The sequence below is a fragment of the Drosophila gunungcola genome, unplaced genomic scaffold (assembly GCF_025200985.1).
Source record: "Drosophila gunungcola strain Sukarami unplaced genomic scaffold, Dgunungcola_SK_2 000048F, whole genome shotgun sequence".
In the NCBI taxonomy this organism is placed as follows: Eukaryota; Metazoa; Arthropoda; class Insecta; order Diptera; family Drosophilidae; genus Drosophila; species Drosophila gunungcola.
This window is the reverse complement of record NW_026453215.1, coordinates 444892-461922: the sequence shown is the minus strand read 5'-3', so window position 1 is coordinate 461922 and position 17031 is coordinate 444892. Positions and strand designations below refer to the sequence as shown.

Sequence of the window (17031 nt, the reverse complement as noted above, 5' to 3'; positions counted from 1 at the left end):
ATTACAAATTTTGAAGAATTATTTCTTTCCACAACTTACCAAGAAAATCCAAGCAATAGTTCAAGCCTGTCAAACTTGTAAAGAATCAAAATACGATAGACACCCCCCAAAAGGAGAAATCCAACCGACCTCTATTCCTAATTACCCAGGAGAAATAGTTCACATAGATATTTATATTACCGAAAAACATAGAGTCTTAAGGGGAATTGACAAGTTTTCAAAATATGTTCAAGTAAAAATTTTAGAGTCAAGAGCATCTGAAGATATTAAAAATCCGTTGAGGGAAATGTTAATTGCTTTCGGTATGCCGAAATGTATAATAATGGACAACGAACGATCATTTGGCTCAGCAGCAATAAAGTTTATGTTAGAAGATGAACTCAAAATATCATTACACACCACCGCACCGTACGCATCGACAAGTAACGGACAAATAGAAAGGTTTCATTCAACCCTATCTGAAATCATGCGGTGTCTCAAAAAAGACAACGGGAGCATATCATTTGAAGATTTAATCTTTAAAGCAGTTCAAGAATATAATAAATCGATACATTCTGTAACAAAAGAAAGACCCATAGACATATTTTTCAGAAGCACAATCTCTAGTTCAACAGAAGACATAGAAAAGAAACGAGAAGAAATAAAAAAGAAAATTAAAAATAAACAAACAGCCGACCTCGAATACCACAATCAAGGAAAAATATTACCAAAACTTTTTAAGCCAGGCGAAACTGTACATGTAAAAATAGATAAAAGATTAGGAACTAAACTTACACCTAGATACAAAACCGAGAAAGTAGCGGAAATAGAACGACCACCATTAAAACACAAACCGGAAAAATCATACATAAAAATAATATAAGAACATAATTTTTCAGATTATTTTTACCAACATGCTTGGGAATAACTACAGTCCTCGACTATTCCAATTCACAAATCATCTCACTCGAAACCGGATTAGCGGCTAAACAAGACGGAACATTTAAAATCATCCACATCTTTAACCTACAAAGCTATGAAGAAACTCTGGCGAAGTTAGAAGAATCATTTCATTCACTCACCCCATCTCATCCATTACACCCATATCTTTCCTATGAACTAAAACAGATCCAAACGGATTTACGCATACTCCAAACTCAAAAAAGACAAAAAAGGGCAATAGAAGCAATAGGTACTGCATGGAAATGGCTGGCGGGATCGCCAGATCACCACGACTATCAGATCTTAGAAGACAAGATAAATGAGCAGCTAGAAAACAACAATAGACAAGTAGTAATTAACAGATTAATTAATCAAAAATAAACCAACTTACTAACGCTACTAATGCAATGTTGAAAATTACCCAGAGCTCGGAAGAAATCATAAATCAGAAAGCAAATATTTTAAAGTTAATTGAATTTTAAATTAATAAAAGAAGAAATAATTAACATAATATACGCAATACATAATATACATGGGCCAAATCTAACACAATAAATTCATTTGTACTTACAAACACAGAAACCAAAATAGTGGAAGAAATTTTTAAAAAAGAAAATAACTTATTTTTTAACATAGAAGAATTATTGGAATTTGCTCGAATCAAGTTAGCCACAAATGGCAACGACCTTATTTACATTATTAGCCTACCAACCATTGAATCAGATAATTGTAGAACTTTAAAAATTAAAGCAATAATAAAAGCCCAAATAATCAATGATATAAAATATGAAAATTTTTTAGAATGTAAGAGACAATTATTGGCAATAATTAAACCTTGTGAATCCTATAATGATAAGACAATTTGTAATTCAGAAAATTTGTTAGATTTAAGCAATGATACTTGCGTAAACGCTCTATTAAACCTTCGAGAACCAGAATGTAAGATGATCAACAATCAACATATACCGGATTTCGAAGAAATACTACCAGGCACCATCCTGCTAAACAACTTCAATGGACCAGTCTCACTAGATGAAAAACTTCTACAACTGCAAGGCTCTTTCATAATACAATATCGTAATTCGACGGTAACAATTGGTGAAACCATCTTCAAGTCAAAGGAAATCAACGTAGTCGAACCAGAACCTCCGTTATTCCAACTATTGGGCGAAAAGACTAAGTTAGAGGAAGTTCTCTCACTACAAATGGTCAAGGAACTCAACATTAACAACACAAAAGCGCTGGAAAAATTAAGAAGCAAGGCAACCATAGAATCTTCCGTTAGCTACGGATCCGCCATCATCCTACTACTACTTATAATAGGATCAATCACGGAACTCCTACGAAGACGTAGGTCAACGGAAAGTACACCAGTTTCCGTGCCAGAAACGCAAGAAAAGCCCACGCATTCCGGACCTGTACTCTACTACGTTGCGACCGAGGACAGTCGCGTTTAAGGAGGGAAGAGTTAACACCCAAAATAATACAATTTCTCAGACAGAGGAAATGAGTAAGCATTGATTGCGCAACAAACAGCAAAGCAATGCCCTCAATAATAGAATTTCCCAAACCGAAGAAGAGAGCATTAATTGCACAACTAACAGCAAAGCAATGCTCTCAATAAAGTTCTAACGAACTTAGCTTGCACCTTTTGGTCAGCGATCGTGGGAATGCAGAACAGCCAATTTCCAAAGTTGATCGAACTCAACTTAGTGCATACAACAAAAACTATAATTAAAATGCACTGGCCAATTACAATTAAGTTTGGCCAACGGCGACGGCGACCAAGAGCAGCAACCAATAATATGAAAGAACGTCAGCAGAAACATCAACAGCGGCAGAGACGGCGGCAGCGATGGAGCGACGCGTAGCTATAAAAACAATTGTCTAACCTAAGTAAGTTAGTTCTTAATCCAACTCAATAAAGAAAGGTTTGATTTTTTTATCAAAATCATAATCAATCTATTAACTTATATAGTCATTAAAAGTTAATGACGGTATACTTAAACTAAAATAAGCTGCCAATTGACTATTTTTAATCCTAAAGTTTGGTGCTGTTAATGACACTGCGCTCTTAGTGCTAACCGCGTTGCACGTGTTTTGATCTGTTCCTCAACGCTTACATCCAACCGGTTTCTGTACCGCTGCTGCTGCTCTTCAACGCTTACACGCTCTCTGCCCTGACCTGGCAGTGGAATCTCAGTTTCTTGGACTTAAGATTCTTAGCGAGTCAACGAAAAGAAAAATCCCAAATAACAATCTTCAACTTCCTGTTTATGATTTACCATACATCTCGACGCCAACTAATGCTAATAATACGGCCCTTTCGCCGAACTATTTAACACCGTCTCTGCCACCGGCTCACACTACCCCTTCTGGACCTTCTTCTGTTCCCTCTCGTGCTTCATTGGCTGAGAAATCACTTGGTAATGTTCTACCGGAGGAAAGCATGGCCTCTCTTGGATTGCAACTGGCTCCTGTTGCTACCAACTCTGCTCCTACATCTGCTTCTACTTCTGGTGCCATTTCCTTCTCCAACGATGTGCCTGGCCCAAGCCATGCGGCTCCTGGACTCACTAATGTCCCATTAAGTGGTGTTTCGAGAAGTATCCGTCCAAGGAATAGCGCGGCGACTTCTGATGTCTCTGGGATTCCTCTGAGAGGGGTTATTCAAAAATCAATATTCGTGACGAGACTTATTCGCGAAGCCACTGCCGAGGATGTTAGGATCTTCCTCTGTGAAAAACTTCATGCCCCGGACAACGCTATTTCGGTACACAAGTTCATTTTTAAGCAAAAGCGCAATATCTCTTCTTTTAAATTCGTATCACTGATTCCTATTTCTCTAAGGCACTTGATTCCACACTTTGGCCAGTGAATACTTTAGTACATGAATATTTTCAGAAAGACCAGCCTCGTGGCTCAAAATCAGCTGCTTCAAAAAAACTAAGTAAAACGAATCTGTCAATTTTATACCAAAATGTGCGAGGCCACTGGGTAAACTGAGTAAGGTTATGTTAATAGTCTTTCCACCGACGCCGACGTCATTGCTTTAACTGAAACATGGCTGAACTATTCGGTTTCCGATCAAGAAATATTCGTTGATAAGTTTGTTACCTATAGAACTGACCGTATTAATTGCAGTTTACAATTCACATTCATCGGAGATTTTTCCTTTTGAAAACCCACATTCCATTGAATTTGTTGATATTAATATTTATATTTAATATTTATATAACTTGCTTTTACATTCCACCTAGATCTGATACTTCTCTCTATTTAATGCACCTGTCTGCCATTTAATTATTATCCTCTTCTATTGGCAATGAGGACCACCTTATTATAATTAGCGATTTTAACATATTTAACGTGTCTTGGATTTATTCATTGGACTCCAATCTGCTTTTTGTCAAAAGCCAACACGACTTTATCGACGGCCTGACGGTCTTGTCTCTGGGTCAGATAAACTTTGTTAAGAAACATATGGATAGACTTCTTGACTTAATATTTGTTAATAACGACACTCTCGCAAATGTCCTCAGAAGCCCTCCTATTTCTTAGCCTGAAGACCCCTATCATCCAACCTTATTTTTGAATGTTGAGATCGTTACGTGTAAACTGTTTACGCAATGCCAATTTTGTTGGTTTACACCAGCATTTGAGTGCTATTGATTGGTCCTCCTCAAAATCATGTAATGACATTGCAGTCGTCAATCAGTCTCTTCGATTCCTCTATGGTACAATAGGCTCGACTCTGGTCAAACCAACAACAATTTCATAGAATTTTGTTGTCAGGTGCAATACACAGATTTGAGCTTTTTCTTTTTTTGATAATAATAATCCCAAAAGGCACGCCACACAAGGATGATCGTTGTTTTCGTGTATGTTATGAAGGAGTGTTCCAAAGATCCCAAATATTCGGCTGGGTACTCTTTATCCAGTAAAGGTCATTTCTTCTACGAAGATATGACTTTTTAACGAAGATATTTACTTTTTTACTCTACTATTAACGGGTATAAACAGCGACGTTTAACATACTTGATCTGAATGTTTCAATGTCAGTTACTGAATATAGTCCTCCGATAGCCAAGACTTTTTAACATGATCAATTAGGCTTTAGGATATATACAACCATTTTTGATAAAATCTCAAATACTATAAGAACATATTTTAGGGCTAAGCCCAGCGTTAAAAACTCAAACTTAAACAGCTATATGATATATCCGTGCAATCTCCACCGTTTTTAAACTTGATCTGCGAACGCATTAAAAAACACGATTGCGAAAGTTACAAATCTTTAGCTATTAAGCTGAGCTCGCAAACGATGTAGAAACAGACGAACAAACAGACATGGCTTTATCAACTCATTTAGTGATTGATTATATGATTATCTAGTGGGGACAGTGAACCTTCAGAGATTAAGTTCAATAAGGTCAGAATTTGGCATTCTAAAAATTGTTGCTCACTTTTGCCAAGCTGTGCTAAAAGTGCTGGTGACCATGATAAGAAGGACAAGGCTTGGTTATTCCTTCCGCCGATGTCTTACCTATTTAGAGGCGATTGAAAGACGTAAGCTGGATTCAAAAGCGTATCCTTAAAACATCTAAGCCCTCGGCTCACAAAGCTTTTTTACCTCGCGTCTTCCTGTATCCTCAAATCAGCTCTTACCAGCATGTGTTTCACGCCTCAATGTAATGGGCCCACTATGCCAGCAAAACATTGCGACTGCTAAGAAGACCTCACTGACTGAACGACCGGTCAAGACCTGTCAGAAGCCTTCTGAAATTTTTTGTTATATTAAGGTGAAGCAGCATGAGGTTGCTGCAATAGCGGCTGCAATTGACAAACTGTTTGTACGTTTCGATCAAATGTTGTCGGTGATGACGACGACGTGGCAAATCATACAGAGCGTGAAGTCTAAATATCGTAACTTGGAACTCCAACGGCTTAGTTGACAAATCTCTGGAGGTTGAACACTTCCTCCAGGAGCGCTACATTGACATTCTACCTAGGCATTTTACCAGCCGTTATTTTTTCTGTACTTATGGATGTGCTGTACACTCTGCCAACCACCCTGATCGGCATCGTGGTGGTGCTGCCGTTATCGTTAAATCCTCCCTCGACTATCACCTGAGCGCCACAATATCAGAGTTTATTGGACGGGATTGGAATGCCCATTATAGTTCTGGGGATGCAGGCGTTCGCGCCCTCGGGGAAACACTCTGATGTGGGTTGTTTCTAACTCAAGTATGCAGATTCTAGCCACTGGCGAACCTTCGCATTTTCCCGGGATTAATAACCACAAATTTGAACAACGCTGGTTTAAACCGAGCAAAGAGAAACAAAAATGCAAGTAAATGACCGAATGGACATTGTGTGTCAAAAACCATGCGCACTAATTCACTCAGCTTGAAATAAATGACAATCTCCTCATACCATCTCTCTCAAACAAACTCAACCCGTTATGTCGGTGGCACTCACTCAATAATATTCTATTCGAATACATGCTATTGCTCTTACAATAGTAATAAAGCCATGCAGTATGAACGTCAAGATTTTGAAACTATAAAAATAAGAGATTTTAAATACGAATTCTAGAAATTCTTGTAGTACGAAACAACATTTCGTACATTTTTTTATCAGGTAACATTTAATTACTATGACACTGTCTTAATTATAAAATTTTAGCTTTTAGATACTTCATTTTAATGTCAATTATAATAACAATTTTATACAGTTTTTGTTCGCTATTTAAGTTATTAAATTATAAGCTTATACTGAAACTGTTTGCTTAAATTATTTTATTGTTTGTTCCGTATAGAGTGTAAGGAACTCAAGATCGTGAAAATGATTTACAAGTTGTAATTTTTGATTTGTATTTAACGGAAATAAAAGAAATCTTCATTATAATAATAGTAATCTTAATTTTACTTACGTCAAAATCGTCCAAAGCTGCAGCCAACTCTCCTGCTCCATTGTAAATATCTGTCGGTTGGGATGACTTTCCTTGAGCAACATCGCTTATGGTATTGACAGCATCACACACTTGTTTCAGAATAAAATCGCGATTCACTTTTGCTAGATCTAGTTCGGGATGGCGAACATACACTTTTGACGCAGTTAAAAGCATAGTTGAATGTTTTTTAAGCATCGCACGAGCAGCTGCTAAGTCGTCCCTTAACTGAGGGTCCTTAAGTTCCTGTTGACGTTTGGCTGCTTGTTTTATAAGTTCTCCAGCATTTCGACCGAATTGCTAAGAAAGAAATTAGAACGATGTAGATTATAGTGTTACGATATTAATTTCTTAAATATTTAATGATCTTATAGTCAACAAGAAAAATAGAGCTAACTTCCTTTAAATTAATTATGAGAAAAAAGTCTAAAACGCTTTATGAACGCCTCGGAAACTATAAAAGCTTGAGATTTTAAATACGGATTCTAGTAAATTTTACGCAGCGCAAGTTTATTTAAAAAATAAAAAATCGGTCATATCTATCGATAGACTTCAAAATTGTCAAAATCGAGTTATAATATATAAAGTAATACAGGTCGTTTCCGGTTTTCACTCGGAACTGAATTTTATAACATTTTCGGATTTCCCTTCAAAATAATAAAATTTCCTTTCTTTTTGTCCCTTTTGTTTGTAAAGCGTTTGATTTGTCAGAGTTTTGCGGCCTCAAGGCTAATTAAATTTTGACCCGATGGTGTCCCTTAGCTAATGGCATTAATTGAATACTAGTTTAACGCGTAAAATCGAAGGAACTGCCGGCCACATATACATATTTTCAAAATATTGTATGCCGCTTTATAGCCAGTGCTAGAAACTTCTGGTGTCAGCGTTGTGAATTTTTCACAAGTAGTGTTGAGAACGAGAGTTGCCAAAGGCGATGAAAAAGGAAACGAAACACGTTTCGGACCAATAAAACATTAAGTAAAACGGTAATAAGAACAAAAACACTTTTTATTTTAACTTTAAATAAATACCTATCTTACGATATTTAAACGAACACAAATAGCAGCAGAAGAGTCCTAGAAAAATACTTTTTTCGTACCATGACAACCCTTGCAGCCTCCTAAATGGCGCAACCGCAAAATAATTTTTTAAAAGTCAAACAAGTTATTATTGACCAATTATGTTATGCAGTGAGTGTTGTTCATAAAACTTCAAAGAATAAGGTAAAAATATCGTCTGCACTTTAACTTAATTAATTTGCGCTAGCGGAATTGAATCCGCCAGCCAATTGCTTGGGTGAAAGTTTCCGTGAGATTTTTTAGAAAGTGAACAAAGAATTAACAGAGGGAATTTAGATTCTGCGTAAATCTGTCGGAAGTGAAAACTGGAAAAGGTCTGGGAAATTCGAACAGGGCTTATTAAACTCTCTGCCAAAAACAAACATAAAAATTGATCAATTTTGACCCGAATATCGGTCGGCCAAAGAATTGTGGACACAACCGTGAGTTCTTTATAATTCCCACTTTTCTTAAGATATACATGAAAGAATTATATCTTGGTTATTAATGGCCACCTCGATTCTTATAAAAAATCCATTTATGCTACAATTTGTTTTTGCTTTGTTTTTAAAGCAAACAAAAACAAGAAAGTAAGCAAACTTCGGCAAGCCAAAGTTTATATACCCTTGCAGCTATTTCAAAAATTAATATTCTTGAAAACATTAAAATTATCATTTACTTGCGTATATGTTTAAAAACATTGAAGATATGATGATTTGCAGCTTAATTATTCGATAGTTCGTATGGCAGCTATATGACATCGTTTTCTGATTTTAATAAAATTAAAAGTGTAATTCTGAACTGTCAAATTATTAATAAGTCGAAAAGAATTAAAAAAAAAATTACAAAATATAAAAGTTACATTTTAAAAATCTATTTTTATACCCTTGCAGAGGGTATTATAATTTCAGTCAGAAGTTTGCAACGCAGTGAAGGAGACATCTCCGACCCTATAAAGTATATATATTCTTGATCAGCATCACTAGGAGAGTCGATCTAGCCATGTCCGTCTGTCCGTCCGTTTCTACGCAATCTTGTCTCTCAGTTTTAAAGCTATCTGAATGAAACATTGCCAAAAGTTGTCTTTCTATTGCAGGTAGTATATAAGTCGAAACGAGCCGGATCGGACGACTATAGCATATAGGAACAATCGGAAAAATAAATTTTAAAAATTATAACTTTACTGTTTTTAAATTTTTTGTTTGTTCTTCGACATATAGTAATGGTTAAACCGTAATTCTAAAATATTTAACCATTATATGCTATAGTTATGCGACTGTTCCGACTTGTGTACTACCTGCAATAAAAAAACAACTTTTGGGAAAGTTTCATGCAGATAGCTTTAAAACTGAGAGACTAGTTTGCGTAGAAACGGACGGACAGACGGACAGGGCTAGATCGGCTCTCCTAGTGATGCTTATCAAGAATATATATACTTTATAGGGTCGGAAATGTCTCCATTACTGCGTTGCAAACTTCTGATTGAAATTATAATACCCTCTGCAAGGGTACAATTATTATATTTTGTTTGGTATTATAAAAAGAGTTCTGGCAGTACGTAAGCCGGGAATTTTGGCATGTAACCTAGAAGAATGGAAAAAGTCATCCGATATCATAAGCTCGTCTTATACACAGTTGCGAAGTAAATGGGTTATCCAACTCAATACTCAAGTAACCAATGAGTTACTCAATTGGTCATAAGTATAGTAAGCTCTTAAACGGTCACATTATCGTAAACTACCGATACATATGCTAGGGCCATGTTAATTAACATAAGTCTGTATCAGAGAACAGCTTCGATCAACTCAAAAATGTTCATACCCAATCAACGCTCGAACAATCAAGGAATGCAACAAACCGATTAAACTTTACATACACATATGATTTCTTGTTAAAAAATCACTAAAATTTCTATCTTTTTTTGCTCGCTGAGTTTGCACATGCTTTTGTAAGAACAGTCCACTTTGTGCATATGTTCATTCACCTCATACATGATTATGTTAATAATTATTTATTATTATATTATTATAATATTATTTTATTTTATAAGTTTATAGGATAGTGTCTTGGCAGAGCACGACACGAACAATATTAAACGGCATCACCACACTTACATTGACAAGTTTTGCCGTGCAAACAACTCAAAAAAAGTAGTGCATGTCATTGCCGACTAATGCTTTAAACGGATACACGAATAATATCAATGAGTCGGATTTCAGTTAACGGTGGTGATTAATCTAACATTAGTAAGAATGATTAATGAGCATTAGTTGATTTTTATTCAACGTTCTGTTTAGGTGATTGATAAACAAAACAGTAAGGACTCCAAAGACTGAGCTGAACACGAATAATGTTTAAATGGAATGGACTAAGAATTATTGGGCATAAGTAAATCAAAAAAATGGTTTTTGGGTTGAGGGACATAATAAATCGGTCTTGTCTATAACAAAGTGCGTGTTGTGACTATTGACATTGCCACATAAGCTTATAATTGATATATTTACCAATTTTTTTTCAGATTACTTTAAGTATGTTAGCCGGCTTATTACTTCTTTATTGCATTCAAAAGAAAACAAAAATGTTTTTGATTGGAATTTAATTTAGCTTTATTAAAGTTCTGATATATAATATTAATTAAACTTGATATTACGTGTTCATAAAATGTAGGGGTTTCTTCAAATTGGTACAAGTCTCTAGTAGCATTCGACTGACTTAATTGTGTGAGCAGCAATGCAAACTCGTGTTGTTTAAGGAAATTGATCTATCGGATTTGAACGAGTCCGAGCGAAGTTAAATCCGAAACTGCTTGATGTTGACCACAGGATCGCTGTTAGAGGATCGCTCATTAGCTTTTGACAGACGTCAACAATGATCCTGATTTGCTTAAAAGCGGCAAAGATTGTGAGTTTTTATTGAAAAACACAGTCATTTTTCTTTGTGAACACACTTCGTTTGTTCCCCTAGGGAATTCGAGAAAACAATGTGAGCAAATTATTCCAATTAGTTCTCTTAGAAGGCAAATACAAATCCCTCCCCTCAGCATCATCTTAAAACACCACTATGATACTGAGCTCTGCACCAACATTTCGATAGCTGGCTACAACAAAACTTAATTGGCAACACTGAGCGTAGTCATTTTTGTTGTGCTGAAACTGTTTCTATACTTTACAATTGGTCAGATGTTTGTAAAGTAGAAAAGAAAACATTTGATTTCCTGCCATGCGAATGTAAAACTGACTCAGTTTGGTTGTTTTTAAATATAAACAAGAAAGAACGCTAAAGTCGATTTCCCCAACTATTATATACACTTTCTTTGCTAAAAATAAATGGCGAACTAAATATTACACCGAAACGCAATCGGGGTGGCGCTATTTGTCGCTCTACCTAATGAGCAAAGGATAGTATTTTGCCAACAGTGCAGCGGCAGAGGATTTAATAACTTAATAACTTTTAAAAAAATATTTCGATTTCAAAAATTTGGGTCTACCTATAGATATGACCAATAACTTCTAAGGTCTTAAATGTCTCAGAGTGAAATGCCAGACACTCGCGATTTGTGGGCGTAAGAGCTGGCGTGGCGTGGCTTAATTTGATTTGACTTGCGCTGCATCTAGTTTTTATAGTTTCCGAAATCTCGGCGTTTATACGGACTAACAGATGGACATGGCTAGACCGACTCGAATATTGCTCCTGAACAAGAATACGTAACTACTGGAACGGGAAAAAGCAGCAAAGTAAAATTAAATATGTGCACATTTAAATTAATAGAATATATTTTAATTAACTGTACATTTTTCTATTTCAGTTAAAATAGATCTTAGATTGGCCGGGCACAGTTCTGTAAAAGTATTGTATTTGTTGAAAAATATGCTGCATGTACAGGGTGGACTACCATTTTTGCTCAAATGATGCTGCCAATTTGTCAAATATTTAGTCAAAGGTTTGCGGTTTACCAAATCGTTAAGATCGGGAAATACTGAAAACTGCCTCCAAAGTGGTGAGTCTTCAACCGAAATCGCATGAAAAAGTGCATAAAATTTTGGAAATATAAATAAAAATAAAATCTTTCTAGGCAGTTTATGAACCAATTTTTTTCAACATGTGCGTAAACAAGCCAGTATCGTTAATGGACAAGCCAACGCGTTTCCGTGTTCGTCCAGTGCGTTCGGCCAAAAATATTGCCGCTGAGTGTGTGTGCACGTCGCTGCAAAGAATTTTGACTAAAGACCTTAGTCTGAAGCCGTACAAAGTTCAAATTTTCAGTTCGCGCAATGGGCCGAAGGTATTTTTTTTGTATCTATAAAATGCAATTGATGCAGCAGCTAAATGCGCACGGGTTGATCCGGATTCAGAACAATATTATTTTTTAAATTCCTAGTTACGTCGACTAATGTTTACATAATAAGTGCAAAAATTAATTTTTTTACATAATTTTTTAACCGATTCAAGGCTGGAAAAATGGAACAAAAAAAATTCGATATCGTACTCGTCCAAGCAATTGGAAAAAAAATCGACCTAGATCCTCTACAAAAAATCCTACTCGGCAGCTAAATAATAACATTTTTGGGAAACGCGTCTAAAAATAAATTTCTGTGTGTAACTTTATTGAATAGGTACTTTAAGGTTACCAGGAACTCATTTCCACCCCGATGGTCACGACAATAAACAGAATATAAGTTAACAACCAACTCCCAGCTTAGGCTGAGCAGGCCAGTTCTTATTCCTCTATTAATATTAATCATTTATCATGTTTATCATTCTCTAGTATTAATCACCTTTTATTATTATTATTATTATTATTACACTTCTCCCTCATGCATGTCCACCCTAAATTGGGTCCACTTTATTGGCCTTAGAGCTGAGCCAGCACATTGTGCCACTCCTAGCCGTGGCTCCCTTTCAGTGGATGACAGCGATCGTATGACTTCTGCAAAATGTGCAAGGTCAGCGGTCTGCCACGGGCATCCGGCTATGCATGAGCTTTTGTTCAATCTTAAGTTTTAGTTTTAATTTGGATTTGAAATAAAGAGCACTAGCTCTGTCATAAAACTCCGGCCTTAGCCGTTAAATTGATTCTGATTATTGAATTTGGTTATCGTGCCTTAAGGGCCGTGACAACGGAGATAAGTATCTTCCACCATAACTTCCGAAGAAGTAAGGAGTCGAAGCGACCGTCCGACTCCCCAGTGGCTGCCAAACCAGGTGGTCACCAATACCTCAACCAGCAGCAGTATCCTACTGCCAGTCCCCCACGGTTATAACACCTACCGGCTCTACCCCTGCCACAGAGAAGACGCAAGCCGGCCCGGACATTTAAATAACTGACGCCCAACGGATTAATATTATTACTAATATTCGAATCCCACCCCTGAAGTTGTACATTATGTAAGTAGCTGAGCGCCGACAATAGCCAAAGTCTACACATACAAAACACACAAATACCAATGCATACAATTTCCTATGCCCAGCAATAGGAATTTTTTACATATATATAAAAGTGACTCGATTTTCGATTTCTGATTCAGATTTTTATGAAAAAATTTATAGAACTCAAGATACGTACACTCGTACTGGCGATTTTTTGAGTGAATGAATTATTCAAATATTAAATTAAAAGATACTTCCATGTTCTGCGTGTTGATTTAATTTTGTTCGATCTAGATTTATTTAAGTGCGCTATAAATAAAAGAAACCATACGTCTCAAATAACGTACACTGTGCCAAGGCAATCAACATTTATATGAATTAATTATGCAAAGGAATATTTTATTTCCTTGTTAAGGCTGGCCTTTATACGCATTCAGAGAGCCCAGTTGTTTTTCTCCTTGTGTTTCGCTACAATTTTACCCACTGTGCTTGTATTGAATTTTGTACTAGAGTTATCCAGTGTGTCTGTGTTAATAATACACCCAGTCAAATTGACCCACACTTGTTGTCACCGTTCTGCATTTTAATTTTATTCTTGGGACAAATTAATCCAACATTTTTGTGTTTTAGGTGACGACCCATATTTTTCACTAAATTTTTTCGGCTTTACATCACCAAAGTGGCCCGTCGAAACCTCTTGTCTTGAGCCCAATCAATCAGTCAAACCCCGTATCTCCCCGCGCCCCTTAACTGCCAATGAGTTGGGAGTATAGAGAAGTAAAACAGGAAATTGTAAGCGACGATAGCGAAGATAGCGAAGAAGTAGGATTTCGCCCCGAAGTTAGGGACACAGATCAACCAGAAATGAACGCAGAAATGATCCAAGCGCTTGTCGCAAATGCGATCAGCGCCGCTCTTAACGAACAGGAAGGGCGTTTGAGAAGCGCTTTCGCCGCAGAATTAGAAGCGGTTAGAACACAGACTCTGCAGTAAGATGCGATGTCAAGTTAGATATAGTAAAATCTCTGCCGACGTTCAGTGGAAGCCACGATGAGTACGTTTCATGGAGGCAGGCTGCATCAGATGCCTATGAAGTATTCAAGAAATACGACGGTGGCGAGGCACACTACGAGGCCGTTGTTATAATTAAAAACAAAATTTGCGGACCTGCTCGGTCACTACTCACGTCCCACAATACGGTGCTAAACTTCGATGCAATTATAGCCAGACTAGATTGCACGTATGCGGACAAAATGTCCTTGAGAGTGCTACGGCAAAATTTAGAAATGGTTCGGCAAGGAGATTCCGACCTTATGACATATTATGACGAAGTGGAGAGGAGACTCACCCTCGTCACCAACAAGATAGTCATGTCTCATAATATGGACTCGGCAACGATATTGAACAAGGAGGTTAGGGACGACGCCCTATATGCTTTCATTGCAGGGTTAAAAAGACCTCTCAAATCACTCGTGCTGCCAGCACAACCTAAGGACCTTCCGTCCGCACTAGCTTTAGCGCGGGAAGCTGAGAACAGCATTGAAAGAAGTGCGTTCGCGGCGTCCTACGCGAAGGCCATAGAAGACAAGGCCCCTTTTTATGAGGGCAATAGACGCATTAATAAGGGCCTGGGAAGGCAGTGGAGAAGTGAGGATAAAAATCCCCACTTCGTCCCCAAACAAAACCAAAGTAAGTCTCATGAGGACAATCCCTGGCCAAAGCGCAGGGATCCTGAACCCTTAGACCAGAAGAAAGTTCAGCCCATGGAGGTAGACCCTTCAACGGCTAAATTCAGACAAGAAACAAGCTGGGGAAAGCCTCAAAGTAACAACAACTACAAAAGGCAGAACTCGTCCCAGCGTCAATCGGACCAAAGCGCCAACGCGTTAACAATATAGCCCAATCCCAACAGGAGGTAACAGATTATACCGCCACAGCTGAGGCTGAGGTCACCACCATTGAGGAAGATAGCGACTCCGCCGAGCTAAACGACCTCCTCCATTTTTTAGGGAGCGTTCCCGACTGCCGTTCGTCGAGCGACAGTTGGCTGGCAGATCAATAAAAATTCTCATCGACACCGGGGCGGCAAAAAATTACGTGAAGCCTGTAAGGAGCTGCAAAATGGCATAGTCAGGCCGTCCAGATCCCCATACAACAGCCCTGCCTGGGTGGTTCACAAAAAAGGGACCGATGATAATGGCAGTAAGAAGAAGCGATTAGTAATCGACTTCAGGAAGCTGAACGAGCGAACAGTCGCCGATCGCTATCCCATGCCGAGCATACCCATGATTCTAGCGAACTTGGGAAAAGTCAAACTCTTTACCACCCTAGACCTGAAGTCAGGGTACCACCAGATATACTTGGCTGAAAAGGACCGAGAGAAGACCTCGTTCTCAGTTAATGGTGGGAAGTACGAATTCTGCCGACTACCCTTCGGCCTAAAAAACGCAGGGAGTATTTTCCAAAGAGCCATCGACGATGTGCTGCGGGAAGAAATCGGCAAAATATGCTACGTCTACGTTGACGATGTTATCATCTTCTCCGAAAATGAAACGGATCATGTCAGGCATATTGACACGGTGCTTAAGCGCCTACTCGATGCCAACATGAGGGTGGCACGAGAAAAAACCAAGTTCTTTAAAGAGAGCGTTGAGTTCCTAGGGTTCATTGTCACCAGAGGAGGAACAAAAACAGACCCAGAAAAGGTTAGAGCAATAAAAGAGTTCCCAGAACCAAAAAATCTATTTAGCCTCAGGTCCTTCCTAGGCCTGGCGAGCTATTACAGAAGCTTTGTAAAAAACTTTGCATCTATTGCTAGACCCCTAACCGCCATCCTCAAAGGGGAAAACGGAACGGTCAGCAAGAATATGTCGAAAAAAGTAGCTGTCAGGTTTAATGAAACCACTAACCATACAACATATAGACTGGTCATTTCATACGACGCATTTGGACACAAAAAAACGGACCGCGGAAGGTCCACCGTTCTCACAGCAGCAGGTCCATGCACTTCGTGTGCGTTCGGGTTTTTTACTCTCTCATTCTTATTCTCATTTTTATGCTCGCGCACTCATTGCACGAGTTCAGTCGTTCAGTCGCAGAGAGGCGCTTTTTGAAGAAGGCTGCCCTGCGCTTGAATTCGTCTTTGTATGTATGCGTGATCATGCATTCTCATACACGGGAGCATGTGTGCGTTTATTTCATTTCGGCGCATCAAGAATATTTGTCTTTTGCCACTTTTCAAACTTGGTACCCTAAGAATATGGGCGTATTTACTATTGGGTTATGATATTAATATGAATATTATATGTTTTAATATATTTATTTAATATTTCAGCATACATTTTATTTTTGTTTACAAATTCAAATCAGTGGTAGCGGTAAAATGTTTTACATATATGTATGTATTCGAATTTATAGAAATCAGTCCACTGAGATGGGAACAGGGCATATCGCAGTCGTGTCACTTGAAACACCGACTGCTCTTCAGTGGTTGAGAAAACTTCAAACTAAATCAGTTTTTGTCGATGTTTTGCGAGCGGTTGGTGCCTGCATACCCTACCGACGATTGCTTTTAAGGGGAGCGGGCTTTTAGGACACTTGTTTTAAATGTTATGTTTAGTGATCTTTGGTTAATTAATTTTTAATGATTCGCAGTGTTATTTTAATTGTCTTTAAACAAGTAATAAATAATAAAATACTTTTAATATTTTTGAAAAGGTAAATGGTTGATTT

General features: G+C 37.7%; 1 protein-coding gene and 1 long non-coding RNA gene across 3 annotated transcripts in view; one reads left to right on the top strand and one right to left on the bottom strand.

Annotated features, from left to right (window-relative positions):
• LOC128264025 (uncharacterized) overlaps positions 1 to 17031 on the top strand; it is a 128184-nt gene that overhangs the window by 77545 nt on the left and 33608 nt on the right. The window lies entirely within an intron of this gene.
• LOC128264023 (catenin alpha) overlaps positions 1 to 17031 on the bottom strand; it is a 184434-nt gene that overhangs the window by 136294 nt on the left and 31109 nt on the right. For both annotated transcript variants that reach the window (XM_052999305.1, XM_052999306.1), the window contains exon 3: positions 6857 to 7174. In XM_052999305.1, the coding sequence (XP_052855265.1) occupies positions 6857 to 7174 (318 nt within the window). The remainder of the gene's footprint in view (positions 1 to 6856; positions 7175 to 17031) is intronic.